At 39.6% G+C, this 21,948-nt stretch overlaps 1 protein-coding gene across 3 annotated transcripts in view; it reads left to right on the forward strand.

The window, feature by feature from the left end:
• LOC112118556 (ras-GEF domain-containing family member 1A) overlaps positions 1–15,732 on the forward strand; it is a 74,909-nt gene extending 59,177 nt beyond the window's left edge. For all 3 annotated transcript variants that reach the window (XM_024216921.2, XM_024216920.2, XM_026653783.1), the window contains 9 exons: positions 2,123–2,344; positions 2,983–3,057; positions 4,439–4,531; positions 6,563–6,665; positions 6,963–7,042; positions 7,757–7,948; positions 11,498–11,621; positions 11,954–12,026; positions 13,018–15,732. In XM_024216921.2, the coding sequence (XP_024072689.1) occupies positions 2,123–2,344; positions 2,983–3,057; positions 4,439–4,531; positions 6,563–6,665; positions 6,963–7,042; positions 7,757–7,948; positions 11,498–11,621; positions 11,954–12,026; positions 13,018–13,042 (987 nt within the window). In that variant the 3' untranslated portion in view covers positions 13,043–15,732. The remainder of the gene's footprint in view (positions 1–2,122; positions 2,345–2,982; positions 3,058–4,438; positions 4,532–6,562; positions 6,666–6,962; positions 7,043–7,756; positions 7,949–11,497; positions 11,622–11,953; positions 12,027–13,017) is intronic.
• Positions 15,733–21,948: the final 6,216 nt, after the last annotated feature.

Here is a 21,948-nt window from a genome sequence, read left to right on the forward strand (position 1 = left end):
ACAAGGCTACATGTCAAGTTCTCTGGCTGTGAAGGGTTAGGCTGTGTCTGACCCCTAGAAATGTAATTTGACACTAACAAATAGCGAATGGCTCCCAGCCTCACTGTTTGTCTCCTGTTCTTTTATGTTTGAATAAATCACCTAGCAGTGTCTAAAATCAAGTTATTGGTTTTTGGTTTGGTTTGGTTTTTAATTTTTCACCTTTTTCAGCTTCTGGATGTATAAGATATTAGGAGTGAATAGAAACAGATGTAAGGAAGTCATGCTGATGTTGACTTGGAGACTTGAGGACAGCATAACAGATTTTTGTGGCTGAATGAGCAAATATTTAGACTCTGTGTTCTTAGACTCAGATTTATAAATTCACAAGAGCCATGTGGACTGTAGGCAACTCATAAGTTTTATCTCATTCCAATTGCTTTCTCCATAGTCACACAAATATCTAAACAACCCACCACTCTCACTTTCTCCTACATTTAAACTTTCTTCCCTTATCTTGCAAAATAAATAATCCATTGCTAAGGGGCCATTCTCCCCTCATCTATGTAGGTGTAAATCAGCTGTCACTATTGAAATCAATGGATTTATGGTGTAAAACCCAGTGTAACTCAGAGTAGAATCAGAACTCTTAAAGAAACTCCCGCAAACTTGTATTTTAGGCTTTCGTAGCGTAATAGCAATAATAGCTCCAGCCAGCTGCTGCTGAGCAATAATCCTGTTGCCTCATCAAGATAAACTATGCTGCCTTCAGCTTCTTATTTGATTCCACTTTGGAGCCAGATTATTGCCTTGTAAAGCAACGTTATGACACTATTATTGCTTAATTATAGCATACTACAGACAAATTTTTGATAGCCATCATCTCTTGCATCTGCTACATAGTTTTCAGTCATCACTGCACATTGGTGGCTTCCTTGAATAGTCACAGACCCATTCCACCCCACTTCAGTGCATCCAGTTGACTCTGGATGCAGAGAACATGACAGCAACAACATTAACCCTTAAAACACCACCTTACTTCAAAGGAATTGATGCATGGAAACCCAGGAGAGTGATATCATAGGGAAAGAGGAAGGCACAGGAAAGCTGAGTAATTGATTTGGCAACTGAAAGAGAGAGAGAGTCGGAGCACTTTTTAGGAAGACTGTGGTTTGGCAGTTAGGGTATTTAAAGGGGTACAGCGGGATCAAGCAGTTGGGAAGGAATCAAATTGTTTTTCTCAGGGAGATGTCATGAGGAAGTCTACATGAGAGCAAGTGGAGCACAGGCACTTTGTGAGGCAAGGTGCACAACTGCTGGATTCATAAAGGACCATCATGGTCATGCATTCCCAGCTCCAAATGTTCACTAGAAGCTGGAGATGTGCAACCAAGCCACAGCAGAAATAATTCAACTTGCACAGATTGCCAGTTAGTAATGAAATGCAATATGGAAAGTGAATGTATATTAATGGAGTAATCAGTAGAAATATAGTCAGTGCAACAGCTTGTGCCTATCCTCTTCCTTCAGGTCTTTTTTCATACATCTATTCTGGAAAATTGAAGAGTAGGGCACCTTTGTTGGCCAAGTGCACTGTGGAGATTTGGGGCCTTCTCTGAATTGCAGGGTGCACAGCCAACCACTGCTGCAGGCAGGATGCTGAGCTAGAACATTTCATTAGTGTGATCTAGGATGGGAATTCCCATGACTCTGTTCAGGCCAGGCAGACTATTGGTAGCAAGTATTTTGCCACTTCTTACACAGAAAAAGACAAGAAGCCTTGCAAAGGCAGAAGACCCACAGCCTTTCAGTACACCTGCTTCCAAAGGACTGACCCAGTCACTTTTGAAATGGGTTCTGAGCCAAGAAGAGATACTGCAATTGCTGCTAAGCTATTGAAAGCAAAGTTGGGGAGGAGGGTGTGAGAAGGTTAATTTGCAAAGCTACATAGATATTTAGAGTACCCTGAGATGGGCTCATTTGCCACATGAAAATCAGCTCTGACGATAGGATAGAAAATACCAGATGCTAAGCAGACTTATTAACCTGTCAGAAATTCCTTGCTGATACAAATCCCATATTTGTACTCACAGTACAAAGTAAAGGTTCTTACTTATCAATGATTCGGTCATCTTGCGCTTAGGAAAATGGAACTGTGAAGAAGATCATCAGCCAGATGACACAGAATCTACTGATGACCCTCTCTGCAAGGAGTCAGTACCAGGAGATAAAAGAGAAATTCAGGCAACCTGTTACTGATAAAGGAACCATCCTTAAAAACAAGCCACAGTCGACCCAGAAGGACATACTGAGCATATGTTGTGACCCACTGATCTTGGCGCAGCAGCTAACTCATATTGAGCTGGTGAGATTTGGATTTCCACATTTTAGTCCTTTCGTTTTCTATTTACTGCATGTTAACATATTAACGGCCGTGAGTTTGCCACTGACTTCAGTGGGAGTAAGATCAGGCCTTCAGTGTAATTAAAGTGCTCCAATCTAACAGATGGGAAGTGATGAATGTGTGAGAGCAACCAGGTAAATCTGTGAGGGAAGAAAGAGGGTACAGTGCTTTCAGGGGTGAGGAGGAAGACACTCCCAAACGTTAGGTCTCTAAAAGCCAGGGCCAGCTTTATAGTCAAGCTACTATGAAGGCAACCATGTGGTACCTCAGAGTGTTTGGCCTCTCCTTCCAATCCACTGACAAAAAATGGAGGGAAAGCGAGAGCTGGTGCCAGGGTAGAGGCTTCTTTCCTAGTTCCCTACTGGTACTAGAGAGATAGAGGGTCACACTCGGAATATTGGGGTCTCAGAAGAACAGAACTAGAGCAAGTTAACTCATTGTTGGTGCCTAAGCTCAATCAGGATAATTAGAGCAAAGCTTGTAGGAGAGAGGTATGAAGGCCACTCTGGTAATGTCTTAGGCCCCATTGGCATATCTTTCAGCTGAATCTGTTTATGTTGGTCTTTGTACATTGACAATTCCTACTCCCCCCAATGCAGGAGAGGGTGAGCAACATTTACGCAGAGGATCTGATGCAGATTGTCAGTCACATGGATTCCCTGGATAATCACAAGGTGCGTGTGTGGGTAAGGAGTAAGGAGCCTCAGCAGTTCAAATGTCTGTATGCCAGATTCATGAAAGGCTAGGAGGTAGCAGAATTCTGTGGCAGTTCAGCTACCACAGAATTAGTCAGTCTGGTTTAGCAGTATTGAAACTACCTGGGTTTCTGTTTCCAAGTGTTTCTACCATAATCAGGGACAATCACCATGATAGTCTTTTTCTTTGGTCTTACCAAAGAAAATCTGAGTTTCTCCTGCTGCTATAGCAGTTCAGAAAACCATTCAGACTCTCTGACCTGGCTGCTCCCTCATGCTTCTTGAAACTCTGGGCTAGTTAAATCCTGACGCTGTTGATTAAGCATTGCTAGTTCCCTGATGTAAATTAGTGTGCTCTCTAATGTTAACTTGAGTCAGCCATCCAGACACATGCTAACACATACAGACTTGTAGGGAAAGAAAGAATAACTATTTTTAAATATTGAACAGGGAATACAGAGGTATTCACTCTTTTGAGAATGGCATCTACCCAGCAGAGATGAGAGCCTACCAGGTTTGACCCACTGCACCTGAATTATAGTTCAGAGGGTGGAACACAAACAGATCTTCTCTTAACCAGTAAAATGGCACAGTCCAAAAGGACGCCTCCTGCTAGGTGTCCAGCATTGGTTTTGCTGCTTCTAACTGTGGGTTTATGTTACTTTTTGCCCTTTGCCGGAGGAGCTACAGCTAAAGAGTGAAAGAAAAACAAAGAAACAGCTCCGCCTCATATTTTATGGTGCTTTAACATTGGGATGTTCAGAAGTTTGGAAGGCAAGATGCTGGAGATGGCAATTGCCCCTTCATTTCCCCCTTGACCCTCAATGGCAAATCTGTTGTAAGAACAGGAACGAGGGAAATCTGCTGAGATATTATTATAGATGCTCTCTACAGATTAAGCAGAAATAATCAAAAAAAGTAAATTTTAATTGAAGCATCACTTCTAATAATCTAGTGGGGCATCCTTAAAAAATTGACACTATAATTTCCCAGGCAACTTTTTTTTCTTAACTTTCTTCAGATAATAAGGTAACATGCTAAATGAGAGAAAGAGAGAGAGAGAACGAACACACACACACACATTTCTTTTGAGGAAGATGGGTAAAGGGCAGGAAAATTTGGACACATTTGAACAATCTATAAACCCTTGCCCTCTTCTCTCTCACAACCCCCCTGAGCAGAAAAAAAAACCTGAGTAGGAATATCTGCACCCTTCTTTGTGCTCATAATCCAGAGCTGTTCAGTGAGGTTACCTCATTACCGGATACCGGTTTATAGTTAACATGTGATGACAGGATACATTTACACTAATCTTTATCCGGGTTTAGTGGGGATTAATATATGGCCTCTTCTCTTTCAGTGCCGAGGCGATGTTACCAAAACCTACACCTTGGAGGCCTATGACAACTGGTTCAACTGCCTCAGCATGCTGGTGGCTACAGAGATTTGTAGGGTAAGTACTGGGGGAATCTTCTTTCTATCAAAGAACCCTGCCTTTAAAGACAAATCACACCATTGTGATTTTATGCATAGGGACCCTGATCCTGCAGGAATTTAAGTAAATTCACCTCCTTGTGCACCTGAGTAGTCTCACTTAAGCCAATAGAACAACTCATGCATGAAGTTATGTACATGTGTCAGTGTTTTATAGGTTCAAAGCCCTGTGGTTTAGATTTCTACATAGCTTCCATATTTATGCTAGTTACACCCACTGAAGGGGAACTTCCATAACGTTTGATTTAACATAGCTTTTTGGTGTTTTCATAGCATGCTTGGCTATTACCAAAGCTACCAGTAGTAAAACAAATGTTTCGGTGCTTTGCAAATTCACTCTGTCCTTCCATAGCATTATGCAATTAAGTCATTCTGCTTATTTTGGGACATCATTGGATGCCATGGGAATACCTTCTGCTGTTGTACACACAGGATTAAGGAGAAGAAACTGAGTGGGGTGGGGGGTGGGAAGCGAAGAGACAGAGAGAATCCATATAAGCTAAATGTATCTTCTATAATGGGAAAATGCACAAAAATTGTACTGCCCAAGTCAATCTCTTTTTGTACACATCTTCCCGTTGTGGTGATCAAGTGAAAGGAGAGCTCTCGCACATGACACATCTGGTGCTCCGGGAGCATGTTGCCACTTTGAAATAAACATTTCAAGGAAGCAGTGCTGATAACCCTGCAAGTTAAGTGAGCACAGCTCCAGTGAAGTCTATGGGACACTGCTGATTTACACCAGCTGAGGATCAGGCCCTAAGTCTGTAGAGCTGCAAGGGCAATATCAATACCGACATGTATCAGCTCTTTGAAATGAAAAATCTGCTCTGTGGGCAGTTCAGTCTCCACACCCACTCAGTCTATAACCTTCTGCTGAGACTGGCTACAAAGATGCCAGTCGTGGCCTCTTGAAATCTCATTGGTTATTACTAGTCTCTAGAAAGAGATTGCTCCCATGGATACTCAATTACAAAAAAACCTCCAGGATTGTCAGGCAGGGCCAACACATTTATTAAAGCAACCAAAACAACATTCTTAGTCTCCATGCTGAAGATTGTGCCAAACTTGTGACTATTGAACCATTTTCTTTTGTCATGAGACATCAGCAAAACAACAGCGAGATAACAGAGTATATCCTGTTTAAAAATAGTTGCCGGCTGAAGATGAATGATGGAAGGGACACAGAGGACCACATGTATATTAGCCAGGCCAGCCCTGCGGGTCAGACTGCAGGAGAGAGTTTTAATGAAGGAATTTAAGCCAATGGGATGAGAGTAATTTTAGTACTAATAGGCTTTGGATGCCAGCCATTGGTAAAGCACAACCAGCATGCGGCACTGCATCTGATGGGAAGGAAACCAAACATGCAACGCAGATAACTAGCCTCACCCATTAGCATCTTTGCAGTAAAGGGAAATTATTTATATTCTGTCATCATCCTCGAGTGTCATTAAGAAGTTTGGGTAAAATCTCCTTAGTGAAAATTAAAAACACCTAAGGCTTGAGAAACACTCTCTCCCCTTCCCTTTTCATTTCCCCCTGGAATTAAGACCTACAGCTCCTCTAGGACACAAGCTTGGCATTCTTTTCTTTGATGTTTGTTGGTTCATCTTTGGCATTTTGATGGCAGCTACATTCTCTCTCTCTCTCTCTCTCTCTCCCCCACCCCCGGTACAAGGAAATTACTTAATAGAGTCTGGCTTGTTTATATGCTATTCCCTAAGCCTTTAGCTCACATGTGAACAAAGAACTGCACTTCCCCTCAACTGGGCAAGGACTTGATAGGAGCCCCAAATCCAGTGGTTGTTTTTTTAATAAAAAAGGGAATTTGGACAGAAAACCCTTAAGGCTGCCTCATAAGAGCTCTCATGTGGAGACAGCCCATAGAGACACCAATTCCAACAGCACATTCTGAAAGTCACCAGTCACCGCTCCCCTTCACACACATACCTTCCTTTTCATCTCAAAGGCATGTTCTTTGTTTCAGGTTGTGAAGAAAAAGCAGCGGACGAGAATAGTGGAATTTTTTATTGATGTGGCAAGAGAGTGCTTCAACATCGGAAACTTCAACTCAATGATGGCCATTATCTGTGAGTATCCCCAGCATAGCTGCTGACTTATAGTCAAGACCACCACACTTGAAAGCCTAAGCAACATGAGAATGGTCACATAGTCTCCAGCTTCACTGACTCCATCTGTAGGCATACCCCCTGCTGTGGTGGTATGCACCCGTGACAGATTAATGCAATGGGTGTTAGCTGGAAGTCTCAGCTGTGAAGTGTCTTCCAGAGAATAAAATGCACAAGAGTGTAAAAATGCAACACTGACATTTAAAAAAAGTACACTCGAACTTTGTTTTAATCATCTTTCTCTCCCTTACATTTCAGCCGGCATGAACCTGAGTCCTGTCGCACGGCTAAAGAAAACGTGGTCCAAGGTCAAAACAGCCAAATTTGATGTTTTAGAGGTATATACAAGATTTACACCCTGTTTAATAAAAATCATCAGGTACTAATGCCTTAGGCATAGGTGTGAATGCATATAAGTTGGGGATGGTTGGCACCATTTCTCTTGACTTGAAGTCCTCTCCCTGCCATGGGGAAAAAGATTGATATAGATTTTCTTCTTTTTAATTCCCTTCAGATGACACTTTTCTAACAGTGGAATGAATTCTCAAACCAAAGATATTCCTAGGCACTTCCTTTAACAGTGACCATTTCTCCCACCTCTAGATCTAAATGGATGTGTCTTTTTTACCCTGATCTCTAATTAAAGTACTCCATCTAGTGGAGATCTGGGATCAACACTTTTTCACTAAGAAACTTCTCAAAACACAATCATCAACAGGCAGATAGAAATGTAGATTAAGTGTCTTTTAGGGAAGCATGTTGTTCCCGTTAAACATTCCCTAAGCCACCGAAAGGTGTTTATTAAATGTAATATCAATCCAGTACCTTGCATCCAAACACCTGCTAGGGAAAGCTTAGATCCAAACTACATACATTGACTGGCCTGTTTTGATTTATTGTAAATGGATCTTAAAAGAAGTAAAGAAAAGCAGATGTTACTCTCTGTTTTTTTTTTCAGCAGTTGATCTAATTATACAAAATCATTGGATTAGATCCTGTATCTATGAGAAACATAATAATAATGTTTTTTGGGGGGGGGGTATTTAAAACAGCATCATATGGACCCATCCAGCAACTTTTGTAATTACCGGACAGCCCTGCAAGGAGCAGCACAGAGATCTCAGACTGCCAACAGCAATCGGGAAAAAATTGTCATCCCTGTTTTCAACCTGTTCATTAAAGATATCTACTTTCTGCACAAGATGCACACAAACCGCTTACCCAATGGACAGATAAACTTCAAGGTAGGTCTCTCCAATTATAGAAGTAGCATAATCAAATGCTGTATATTAATTTTTAAATTCCCAAATATTTGTAAATAGAGAATTCTTATAGTCCAGTATAAGTATGTCTCCTAAATTATTCAGCCTGCCTGTAATCTATACACAGAGGCAAGTAGTTTTCCAGGGGGAGGACTGTGAGTATTAGAGATCTAATTCCTATAAGTATAATGCACTGGATTTAGTACGTCTAGATTACAGATCAAATACCACACACACACACACCACACACACACACATATACACATACACATACACATACACAGAAACTTATCTAAACTGCAGAAATTTAATTCATCTGTGTTAACTGATCATTCCAATACAATTGAAAACACTAGTGATACCATATTTAAAAGCTGTATATAAAAGAATAGGCAAAATGCACAAGAAAATGTAGAAAGTATGCGAACGGGGTGACTTTAATCAACTGGCTCTGTTAACCAAACTGACACATGAGACAGATCAAATTGAAAGAAGACAGGATTTCAGCAGAGAAGAAGAGGGAAATGCTGGGTAGAATATAGTGTGATTAAATACTAGTATGAAGGATGCTAAAAGAAAAAAAGGGAAAATCCTTCAACAACACTTAACAAGGGAGCTAGGATAATAAAAGGCTTGAAAAGTCATGAAAGAGAAATTACAAGATCACACGTGGGGGTGGATGGAAGAATTTATAGAATAGTATTGAGAGTATACAAAAGAGGATTTTAAAGAGCCAGTATAGAAAAATTAAAAGATAGCAGAAGTTGTGAAAACAAAAAAATAATCTCCAAGCACAAAAGAAGCCATGCTGGATTATAAAAGGCTAGATGCAGCAGAAAACAAATTAACTTTATTTCATTCTTCTGGAGGGAAAAATGGAAGTTTGTGACAAACATTAGGTGTTTTTTTCTAGAGTAGGACAAGAAAAGTATTTTGACTGATAACAGTTAATTAGTTGACACTGGGCCAAATCTAGAGATCCTGATTCAAGCAAGTTCACGCTAAGGGCTTGTCTACAAGGAGCAGCACTGATCACTAGAAGGGTGCAATTTCTAAAGCACACCAACATGTGCACTAATTGGCCCACGTAGACCCTACTAGCACAAACTAAAAGTTCCCTAGTGCTCTTCAATGTAGTGCTGTTTCAAACAGGGTCTACACAGGCTAGTTTAGTGTGCACCTCATTGGTTTGTTTTAGAAATCTCTCCCATCTAATGGACACTGCTGCTTCATATAAGCAAGAACTAGGTTACTGAAGTTTCTCTCCTACTGAGTAATTTGACTTATTGAAGATGGGTGATTCACTAGACCGGACATGGTTCCTCCTCAAATACCAAGAGAAGTACTGAACCTCTAACAGAACAATCTTTAGAGGGTATTAGAAATAGGGGAAGTAACCAATAGGTTAAAAGTGTGGATGTTACACCTAAAGTTGAGAACAAATCTAAGCGAGGTCGAGGATGTTGCACCATAGGTCTATCAAGCTTCGCTCCAGCAATGGAGCAAACACTGGAAAAAACTGACTAGACAGAGAGAGGGGATCGAACTTGGAGTCACAAGGTACTGTAGAGATTTAAAGAAACACAAATTCCTAAGTCTTGAAAGCAGTACATGTAAGTTTAGCTGTACAAATTCTGTAACAATCAGTAGGAGCTGCTGTGCTGAATAACCACATGCTGCGGCCAAATGGTATTTAGTACTACTTCAAAAAAAGCTAATAAATGTACTGAAGGAACACACAACAGACTCTTCCAGTAGGTGAACAATGATGACATAAGTTGGGTACCCTATTTTCTTTCCCATGAGATACTCCTTCCCAGGTACATGTGGAGGACTAGTGACGACACATTTGGAATTCTAAGCACATTTCTGGCTGACTGCTCAGGAACCAGATTGCTACAGAGGAAGAATTGTGTGAGACAGCCTGAACTATTTAAAGAACTTAAATAGAAAAGCTAACAACACTAGGTCTATATTCTTGCAGCAATAGGTGACATTAAGGCATTCGGAATCCTGAAAGGATTGAGGGTGGGTGGTGAAGGATAGTAGTTACAACACTATTTTAACATCTGTCAAATGTCAGATCCAGATTCCAGAGAACAGAAGCTAAGTAAAGGTCAGAGCCTATAGGAATTTGCTCTTTATAGAGAATTGCTAGATATATGGAAAAGATTACAATGGCCAAAAGCAGCAGCTCTGGTAAATGGCACCAGGAGAGAACTCGGACTCTCTCAGAGCAGTGTACTAACGCAAACAAGGGCTTGAACTAGGAGTTCCCATCTTGCCCTGCACTAATAAAGGATTAACAAGGAGTGATAGATTGGGAGAAAAGTCAGAGTAGGGCATGGAGTTCTCTCTGGAATGTTTGTCTTTAGAACCCCTACTCTAATGTCTAGAATTCCCACTTTGGACTATTTAAAAAACAAACACCTAAAACATGTTTTCTAGCCCAAGTTGATTCATTGCTATAGCCCAATGCACTCCTTTTAAGGAATCTGATAACTCTCAAGTCCTCATTTCATCTGCACAGCAAACATGAAGAATACATCTTAATACCTAGGAATAGCAGTTACCATTCTCCCCCCTTGGCATTCAAATATCAAGTATCTCACATCAATAATGTCCAATACACAATGCATCCAATAAGGAAATACAGAATTTATTTACAGTACAGACCTGGGGCCCAATCCTGCTTCTATTTGAAGTCAATGAGAAAACTGCCATTGACCTCAACAGAAACAGCACTGGACTCCTCAAAACCTACTTAGTACTTCAGTCCATGTCTGCTGCTATTAGATTTTTTTTTTTTTTTTTAAATCTACATTTGATTTACATAGCAGAATTTGGACCAGAGTTGGATTCTCTCCCTGAATAATAATTGCAGACACATTCTGATACCCTGTATATACTCCTAAAAGCACATTTGACTTTAAAAAAAAAAAAACCCACGAAACACCACATACACAACCACATTCATTCTAACATATATGAGAAATGGTGCTCCTGGAAATACTTAGTGGAAAAAATAGCCGTTGATTACATAAATTATTAAAAATTGTTTGCATAGTTTAAATTTAAGGGGTGCTTTACAAATGAACTAAGACCCTTTCTCTGAAGAGCTTATACTTAGGGCTGCTTTGAAAATTTTAGTACAATGGAGAGATCACACACACAAAACAAGAAATGGGTCAACAGCTCGTGATTCTAGAGAAGAAAGAGGAAGGCTTGCTGGTGGGCTGTGGGATATAAAGGAGGAGAGAAATATTTGTTGTTTGGCAAATGGAGACAGTCTGTTCCAAGTCTAGGAGACCCCAGAAGAGCAGGTGGGAAGCTAGGAATGAAAGAAGGTTAAAAGGAGCAGTAAGGAGACAGGATAGGGAGAGAGAAGGTGGAGTAGAGGAAAATGATCAGAGACATCAGCCAGAGCAAGATTAAGGGGCCTTGAACCTGAGGCCCAGGAGCCTGAATTTGATAGGAAACCAAAAGAAAATTTTTATTTAATATTATGTTGTTTTTTATTGCCTCATGCAGAAATTTTGGGAAATTTCAAGACTAATTCATGATTTCATAACATGGAAGCAAGTAGAGTGTCCTTTTGAGAAGGACAAGAAGATCCAGAGTTATCTACTCACAGCACCTATTTACAGTGAAGAAGGTAAAAGCTCTGTCTTTTATTTAAGTTTATAGTGGGTCTTTCCTTCTATTGTTGCATAGGCATGGGAAGAGCACCGGAGAAGGAAAAATAAAGGAATGTGTAACCAAAAAAAAAAAAAGTATGAATGCCATTCTATCTTCCTGAAATCGCCCTCCAGGTCACATTAGAAAAATGACATGGCAGTTTAGATAAGTTTGTACTGCCACTGCCCACATTTTACTAATCCGGCACCTACCAACATCATTATTTCATTGATTATTTTAATGATTCTTTAAGAAAAGGGAAACTGGACACATCCATTTTTGATCGCTCTTATTTGTTTTATTATCTAGCTCTGTTTATAGCATCCTTCGAAAGTGAAGGTCCAGAAAATCACATGGAAAAAGACAGCTGGAAGACACTCAGGTATAAAATCTTTTCAAAATTCTAGCCCCTTTCTGTATCCATAAACAATCTCCTTTGTAATGCACTCACTTCGTGCACTCAGCATATACACAGCCAGAGTTGAATGTTCCATGTACGGTGTGGATGGACACATAGCTTTGAAATTTCCCCTTTCCATTTGCATACAAAGAGAAATAACTGATTTACTCAGCTGTGCACACCACACATTGAAATTAAAATGTAGGTCCCAAGACTATTTATAAGTGATTTTCAACCTCTTTGAACATTTAATTTTGACTCCACAATCCTAGTTGAAGAGACCCTGAAGAGGCTGAGAGATGGAATAATAGGGTGTTATTTCTCAGAGTTAAAGTATGGTTGCAATGATGGCTGGAGACATTATGCCAGGGTAATGCAGAGGAAGGCATAGTGCCACCAGGAATGCTTGGAGGAGCCTGCTCAAGAGCAGTAGTTGCTACTTACGTACAGGAGGTGTAGCATGGACTAAACCCAGCACTACCCTCCAAGCACTAGCCAGTGTGTTGGGGAGGGTTTAGTATTTGCCTGAACCCACCCATCCTTTGGGGACTGCAGTACTGTTGACAGTGCAAGAAGCCAAACTATGGCTGCCCTTTCTGTACAGATGCCCAGGGATGGTCAGGGCAGGGAGAGGACTCCTGCAGAGATGTTAGGAGTGAGTGCTAGAAGCAGCCACAATGGCAAGTTAATGTTAATGCAACTCTAGGGCATCATTCACACACTTGCCATTCTGATCAGATAGGAGGAAAGATTTAGAGCCAGATTCTCAGCTGGTGTAAATCAGCAACTCTATTGACTTCAGTTGAGCTATCCCAGGTAAAACCAGTTTAGGATCTGGCCCTTAAAGAAAGAATTCTGACAATAAAAGCAAGGAATTTGACACAACTTCATTACCTTGAACAAGAATGCCTCTTTCATTGTGGTAGGGAGAAGAATTGCTCTAATACATGTGATTTATTTTTTTCATTTCTAGGACAACTCTGCTTAATAGGGCCTGAGATTTTTGGATCTGACCTGCAGAATCTAAAGCACACAGGAAGAACTTTGTTTTTAAATAGTGAATGTCTTGGGTTGAGATAAACAAGACCTCACTGGCTGAGGTCTGTTTTGTATATACAATACCTTTTATGAAATAAAAATGTGGTAAATATTTCACATGTCAACCTTAAGGCACTTAAAAGTGAAGGATTTTGGTTTTTATTTTAAAAACACAAGGGCAGGGCCCTGTTCTCAGAGATGAAGTGTATCATGGGAGATGGTATCCATGGTGAGGTCTTAGTCTAATGACATCCAAATCTTTTTTTAATTTTGATTACTTCCACCTTAAAAACAACACACACATACCAAATACAACCAAAACACTGCACAGGTTCAACACCATTAGGTCCCAATCCTACAAACACTGACACATCTCTGTAACTTTAAGCAGATGAGGAGTTAAAGGGAAGGAATGAAGAGTCCCATTCAAATCCCTGGGACAACTCACATGCTCAAGTCAAAGGGGTGCATCAGTGTCTGTAGGACCAGAGCCTTAGACATCCGCAGTGAGGCTGTTCCTCTCTTACATCTGAGAATAGTGCCTTACAAGGTACTGAAATTGTCCAGTGTACCTTCTATGATTCTGGGCTGGAAGCAAGCAAAATAAAAATATGGATGTCTAAAAACCAGCTATAATGTACTTTGTAAATAAACTGGAAGATATGGCACATGAACTAGAGTATGCCTGCCTACAACAATGAAGGTGCAGCAAAACATATTTTTGTTACGTGCTTTGAAGAGAAGAAACGGGACAACTGCTAGATTTTTTTTTTTTTTTTAAAGTATTAACACTTTGGGAACTATCCTTTGAGTTCTGGATGCAGAATATTTTTCATTTTCTTTATCAGGGATTTATTTTAAAAAGAAGGGTGTCTAATCTAGATAATCTCTACAAAATGGATGTAATGTGTCTTTTGGAAAATAAGTTTTAAAAAGAGGGGGAGGGAGGACGTGAACTGGGACATCAAATTTGAAGCTGAAGCTTAAAGGAGTGAGACATGCCATTTCCATTCAATTTGGGCATCTAATTCCCTAGGTCCTTTTGAAAATGCTAGCCTGAATTGACAGACAACCAATTAAAACTAAGAGAATCTATGGCATCCGATTATTCTGGCATATATTCAAGCTATCATTGTAGGCCTCAGCCAAAGGCCATTGAAGTTATGTTAAGTTAAAAGCATCCAGTGGCACTGGATCAGGCCTTTAAACCCCAAATCAGGGTCCAAATTAGGGATGATTTATAAACCAATGATGCTTCCAATTTCTCATTTCTCCTTTTAACTGTTCTTGATTTTAGGATAATTTGGCTATGATAACCAGTGAGTCTGAGCAGCTCATATTACACTTCAGGCTATCCATTTTCAGAAAAAAAAATTCATCATTTAAAGATTTTATTCCTCCCCATTCCCATAATTTCTGAACCAGGAGGGAGACCAAAAAAAATCAGTCTCCGATTAAGATTTATTTTGTTTAATGAACGTACTATTACCCATGACTGTCGGTTCTCCTTCCCAACACTTGTTCTCTTAGGGCCTGAGGGTTGGATATTTATCTAGAGAATGAGAACCTCCAGACAGTTACATTAGAAAGGATTGTTTCAATGCCATCAAGAGCTCGGAAGGGATACAAACCCTCATATGTCAGGTCATTAACCAATCTCTAACTGAGGGGGTTGGGAAGAAGGTTGGCCTATGAGCAAGTTAGTGCTGTATGCTCATGTAGGTGGGCAGGTACCTTCCTCTGATGTATCTTGTGCTGACCTCTGTTGGAGACAGAACGCTGGACTAGCTGGACCACAGGTCAGGTCTGTTAAAGCAATTTCTCTGTTCCAATCCTGCAAACGCTTCCTACTGAATGCTTACAACCTTAAGTAGTCCTATTTGCATTTACTCGCAGTAAGCGTTTGCAGTGTTAAGCCCTTAATGTTTCCAACGAGAGCTTTTTTCCCTAGATATTTATTCTTTTGAAAAGTAAATAGACCAGATAGGGGAGGGGAGGATGTGGGGGAAGGAATTGACTTTTTGTTGTTCCCATAGCACTGAGATCAAAGAGCAACAAACAAAAGTTAAATAGTGCCATTAAACAAACAATCTGATTAAAGTGGAAGGAGGAAGTACAAATGCTAGCTGTGAACACCAACGGCCCAGAGAAAGAGCGAGGATAGCTCTGTTTCTTGTGATCTGCTGCTATTTTTCCTGTGCTGAAGTACTGATTTTCAGCCCTGGGGTAGAGTAAGAATATTTATACTGTATTATTACAGTGTTTTGCACTTTCAGAGAAGTTCTAGCTAGTGATATAGTCAGACACTATAAAAAGGGATTGTATATCAGCTTTGTTTATGTAATTGAAATTTAAAAAGGGATGCTTAAAATTTAAGAAAATATATATTTGAAATGCAATTTTAGAACACTTTCTGTATGTGTATTAAAAGCTTTTACATGAATGTGCACTTCACTGGTCTATCAGTCCTAGTGTATACTTGAAATCAGTGCAGTGTCTACATGGGTTTGTTTTTAATTTTTTTCCTCCTTCCATTTGATACATTCCTTAAATACTGTGTTCTGCTATTCTGAACTGCATTGCTACATATAAAGCTGTACCATAAAGCAGGATATTCTGTGTTTGACTGGATGTGCTTGCATTAATAAAAACCAAGTTGCTTCAACCAGGCTAAACTTTATCTGTTGTTGTTTTTCTCTTGCAATCTGATAAAGTTGCAACTGAGCGCTGAATGAGGTGATCCAACGTTGGCAGGTAATGTAGCTTTTTGTGACTAGGCTGGCTAACTGAAATTTCAGCCTGGGCTTATAGATATCTGATCTTACCTTATGCCTCACTGAAGAGTTCAATATATTCAAGGAAAATCTACTGCAGCATTAAGCTCAGAGCATGTTTTTTCCACACACATTGAACTATATATTCAAATATACCTTTATATAATAACATACTTCTGCTCCAACATAAGCAGGAAGATAGGCAATCTAGCTGCTTAAAACATTTCACATAACCTGAATGTGAAGTTCCAGAGTTTCTCCTCTCACCCATATCCTTTATCTTGTTCATATAGCAGTCATAAAAGATGTACACTAGCTTTAGCACACTAAAAAGTTTCTCTCAAGGAGGAATCCTGGCACCTCAATTCCTAGATATTGCTTTCCAGCAATAGAATAGAATCATAGGACTGGAAGGGACCTCAAGGGGTCATCTATTCCAGTCCCCTGCACTCATGGCAGGACTAAGTATTATCTAGACCATCCCTGACGGGTGTTTTACCTGCTCTGAGAAATCTCCAACAATGGAGATTCCACAACCTCCCTAGGCAATTTATTCCAGTACTTAACTACCCTGACTGCAGCACTAGAAGTTTTTCCTAATGTCCAACCAAAACTGCCCTTGCTGCAATTTAAGCCCATTGCTTCTTGTCCTATTCTCAGAGGTTAAGGAGAATAAAAGATTGTTACAAGGAGGGAGAAAATTTATGTACTTGAAAAGTTATGCCCCCCCTCAGTCTTCTTTCTTCAGACTAAACTAACCCAAATTTTGCAAATTCTCTCATAGGTCATGTTTTCTAGATGTTTAATCATTTTGTTGCTCTTTTCTGGACTTTCTCCAATTTGTCCACATCTTTCCTGAAATGTGGCACCCAGAACTAGACACAGTGCTCCAGTTCAGGCCTAATCAGTGTGGAGTAGAGCGGAAGAATTACTTCTCGTCTCTTGCTTACAGCACTCCTGCTAATACATCCCAGAATGATTTTTTTTTTTTTTTTGCAACAGTGTTACACTGTTGACTCATATTTAGCTTGTGATCCACTATGACCCCCAGATCCCTTTCCGCAGTACTCCTTCCTAGGCTGTCATTTCCCATTTTGTATGTGTGCAATTGATTGTTCCTTCCTAAGTGGAGTACTTTGCATTTGTCCTTATTGAATTTCATCCTATTTACTTCTCCAGTTTGTCCAGACCATTTTGAATTTTAATCCTCCAAAGAACTTGCAACCCCTCCCATCTTGATATCGTCCACAAACTTTATAAGTGTACTCACTATGCCATTAGCTAAATCATTGATGAAGATATTGAACAGAACCGGACCCACAACTGATCCCTGCAGGACCCCACTCGATATGCCCTTCTAGCTTGACTGTGAACCACTGATAACTACTCTCTTGGGATGGTTTCCAACCAGTTATGCACCCACTTTATAGTAGCTCCATCTAGGTTGTATTTCTCTCATTTATTTATGAGAAGGTCATGCAAGACAGTATCAAAAGCCTTACCAAATTCAAGATATACCACATCTACCACTCCCCCCATCCACAAGGCTTGTTATCCTTTGTAAAAAAAAAAAAAGATATAAGAGCTATTAGGTTGGTTTGACACTACTTGTTCTTGGAAAATCCATACAGTAACTTATCACCTTATCTTCTTCTAGGTGTTTGTAAATTGATTGTTTAATTATATGCTCCATTATCTTTCTGGATACTGAAGTGAAGCTGACTGGTCTGTAATTCCCTGGCTTGTCCTTATTTCCCTTTTTTCTAGATTGGAAAAGGGGCAAATATAGTGTCAGTCCTCAGGAATTTCTCCTGTCTTACATGACTTTTCAAAGATAATTGCTAATGGTTCAGCTATCTCTTCAGTTAGCTCCTTGAGTATTTTACACTGTATTTCACCAGGCCCTGATGAGTTGAAGACCTCTAACTCATCTAAGGAATTTTTAACTTGTTCTTTCACTATTTTAGCCTCTGGATCCTACCTCATTTTCACTGGTATTCACCATGTTAGATGTTCAATTACTATTAACATTTTTGGTGAAAACCAAACCAAAAAAGTCATTAAGCATTTCTGCCATTTCCACATTTTCTGTTATTGTTTCCCCCCACCCATATTGAGTAATGGGCCTACCTTATCCTTGGTCTGCCTCTTGCTTCCAATGTATTTGTTGAATGTTTTCTTGTTACCCAGAGACTATTGCCAAAGCACTCTATTTTACAGGTAGGGAAAATGAGAGAGAGAGAGAGAGAGAAGTGATCTGCCCAAGGTCACACAACACGTCAAGCAAGTGAATCCAAGTCTCCTAGATTGCAGGCGCATGCCCTATCCATACTGCCTCATTATCAAAGCACACAAGCCAGTTACCAATGTCATAACCCCACAATTCCATACTTGAAAAGAGAGCTGGCTAACTGATGCGGTTGATTTGTGGCAGTCTCAAATACTCAGAGTGGATTGTATTAGCAACCAAACTTTCATAGTGGATTTACAGAGCAGAGCAAGACAGCTTTCATCACAAACAGTTCCCATTATAGTGTGTTGAAGATGATGTTTACCAGAAATAAGAGGAACCAACTGGCAAGTGTTTTCCTGATGGTCAGTTCATCATCACAATGAACATGCATATTACACACTGGGAGTGTCACTTCCAATCATGCTCCCAGCCAGTCATTAACAATTAAGTTTGCTATTTTACTCGACACAGGCATGGGCATAAGCAATAGAATTGCCTTCCAGACACTTCCACTGAACGCAATGTGAATATGCCAAGCAATAATGCAATGCCAGTAAGAGGTTTTTGAACAATACAAGTAAGAACTTGATTTATCAAACTAATAATCTCTGAGGAGTAAAATTTTCGAGCAAACCACCCCCAAACAGCAAAATTCACTTTGCTAGTCAACTGGCTCAACTGATATTCATGTCCTCCTCAGGAAGACTGATTATTGAACAGACTACGACACAGATGTTTCCTTTCAGCAATCCGAAATACAGCTGAACTACTCCATTTTTTCAGGATGGCCTGTTCTTGCACTGCCCAAATAATCAGAAAAGCCTGTGCACAGAGGTTAGAAACCTACTGTTGCTAGTGGCTGCAGAGAGCCATAAAACAGGACTGTGTGGACAGCAAGATAATCACTCCCATAAAATTAAATTGCAGAAATAGTTACTCTGAAACCATTAGTGCAGGCTATCTAGGAAGAATTTCTAGCTCAGTGAGCAGCCAGACTTTAACAATGGCTGTTTTCAAATTCTTCCTCCCACACACATCACTGCAAAGGTAGAGATAACTGGCTATGCTTTGAGGTTTCTGCATATCTCAATAGACCTCCTATACTGCTGCCCTGACAATGCATCATATTTGGAAAAGCAATTCACAAAAATTTCCAAGTTGAAAGCCTCTTCTCGACACTTCATTCACACAACCATTCAGAGATGGGCCTAGAGGCTAGAACAGTTAGAAATAAAATCTCTGGGTACCTTTCTGAAAAGGATTTGCAGTAATTTTGAGGGCACAGTTAGAAACCTAATTATCTCTGTGGGATGATTCAGATCCTTTAAAGGAGAGAAACCTGTCTAAATTCAGCAAAAAGTCCGAGGAGTACTCGTGGCACCTTAGAGACTAAAATTTATTTGGGCACAAGCTTTCGTGGGCTAAAACCCACTTCATAGCCCACGAAAGCTTATGCCCAAATAAATGTGTGGCACATAACTACTCCTCATTCTTTTTGCTGATACAGACTAACATGTCTACCACTCTGAAACCTGTCTAAATTCAGTGTAAGTATTTCTAATGGCAGTAGTACCTCGGCACCAGATTCGTTTTCTCAACATGGCTTACTGCAAGGCAACATACTCAGGAAACATGTGAATTACATTTAATGTACAAATTGCAGTTAGTTCTTTTGTGCCCTATTCAAGAGATCGTGAATTTCTTCCTTATCCTAAGCTAGAGAAACATCCTATATTTGACATGCACTGCAGATTTCTAAACACTAAACTGATGGAAATATATTTGTGTCTAATTTACCAGGATGTTCTTAAGATGCATATCAGATATTTAATGAAAAATCGGTTCCTTACTTGTGTTACTAACATCAAAAATCAAAACCACAATTCTACACATCTTAAACTTTGTAAAAATCTTTCACAAGACAAATATATGGAGATCTGAAATTACTTAATGGGGTCCATTCAAAACCTGTTTTTTCCATCATTTATTGGCAAATTAAGAGAAATCCTGTCATGATTATACAACACTACTGAATTTGAAGGCAATTGTCCAACATTAAAAAATAAAATACATGAATTAATAAATAGATCAAAATCCAAACCAAAACTCTGGATCAAAATGACTCCTAAATTTTTTTTTTTTTTTTTTTTTTTTTTTTTGGACAAGGAAGAGGTGAGATTTGAACTCAGATATAGTCTTTACAAGTAGGCCCCAATATTTCTAAATTGGCCTAGATCAAGATGCCCCTGGAACTTTGGGTTATTTGCTATTCAGATATTAATATTTATTTTTATTTAGGGTTAAAATGTTTATTAAATGTGTCAGATTTATCAGTGGTCTTCCATTAGGATCCTGTTATGTATGATGAGCCTTTTTCAGGTAACCACTTAAGTGGGTGCTGGAAGTCAGTGAGATGTATGTATGTTCTGAAGTGGTTTCCTGAATCTGTGCCTGGTACTGAAAAAAACTGGAAAGCAGCAGGAGTAAAGGTAAACTCAGATGAATCTTATTATCCATCCACAGCCAAAAGATGATCAGTGTGTGTTTATTTTTGTTAGTATTGCCTAAGTATTTAAGAAATAGAGTAACTCATGAGGAGAATCCATATTAATAATTGCTCAAGTATTCTCCCAGTAGCGAGTGGCCTCATCAGATTCCAGAAAAGCCACTCGCCATAAGCTGCTGTCCTGCACACTTGTGGCACAGTTGAAAACTAGAAAAGAATTTGCTACAATGTATCACCCATGAACTTGAATAGGAACATTGAAACTTACATGGAATGTAGTTTAGCACATATGAACATACTGAGGCAAAATTAACTCTTTTCTTATTAAATTCACACACTATAAAAAGCACACATCTAAGAACTGCAATGAATATTGTTGAATTCCCCTCCCCTGGATGTTTCAAAAAAAGGACAAAGTCTCCTCACATGGGGCTTATACATAGAACAGGAGTTGTACAGGAAGGGTCTACTCCCATTACATTGAATTTTTATACCATGTTTTTTAAATAAAGAAATATAAATGGTTAAGGAGAGGCACCACTTTCTCTGCTTGAAGAGCACTGTAGTCCCTAGGTCTTTCAATCTGCTGTCGGAATAAACCCATGACTTAGACTGGGGTAGTCAATCATTTTTTGTCAAGGTCCAAATTTCTTGATCAAGGTATAGTAAAGGTCCAGACTCCAGAGAACATAACAGTAATAAAAAAAAATGATGATACTAAATAAGTAAATAAAAAGATTTCTGGGTCCATTCAAAAGCATCTGATGGTCCGGGTTTGGTCCATGGTCTGCCTATTGACTACCCCTGACTTAGGCTATGTAATATATTCATATCTGGCTAGGAAATCATAAACCAGGTCTGAGTTTGGGGTGAGGGGGCAAACTATGGCATTCCACAGGTTTTCCACTGGACAATAGATCATTTTTTGTAGTGGAAAATGGAAGGATTTTTCACTCAGACTGTCCTATTTCAGAAAATGTTCTGACATATGCATTGTCTATAACTACTACCATTTAAAGCTTAGCCCTAAATTTCCTGACTTTTATCAATTTCTCCAGACATTCTTTGCATGTGCATTTCCAGCAATTCTTCAATGCACTGTTTTCATTTGCATAGTTCTCTGTGCTAATAGAACAAGTATTCAGCCAAGCTTTAAACTGCATATTAGTTCTCCTTAAAATATGCATCATTCCCTCACAGTAGCCCATTAAGCACAGTAAAATCCATATTTGCCTGACAGATGGTAACATTCCTTTGGAATCGTTCTATTCTGTCCTGCCAATGCACTTACCACGCTCAGGTTGATCCAAGCAATAAAAACCCTTACGAGGGAAATGTGTTGCTAGTCTCAGA

Source organism: Terrapene carolina, unplaced genomic scaffold, assembly GCF_002925995.2.
Source record: "Terrapene carolina triunguis isolate 2854851 unplaced genomic scaffold, T_m_triunguis-2.0 Scaffold148, whole genome shotgun sequence".
In the NCBI taxonomy this organism is placed as follows: domain Eukaryota; kingdom Metazoa; phylum Chordata; order Testudines; family Emydidae; genus Terrapene; species Terrapene triunguis.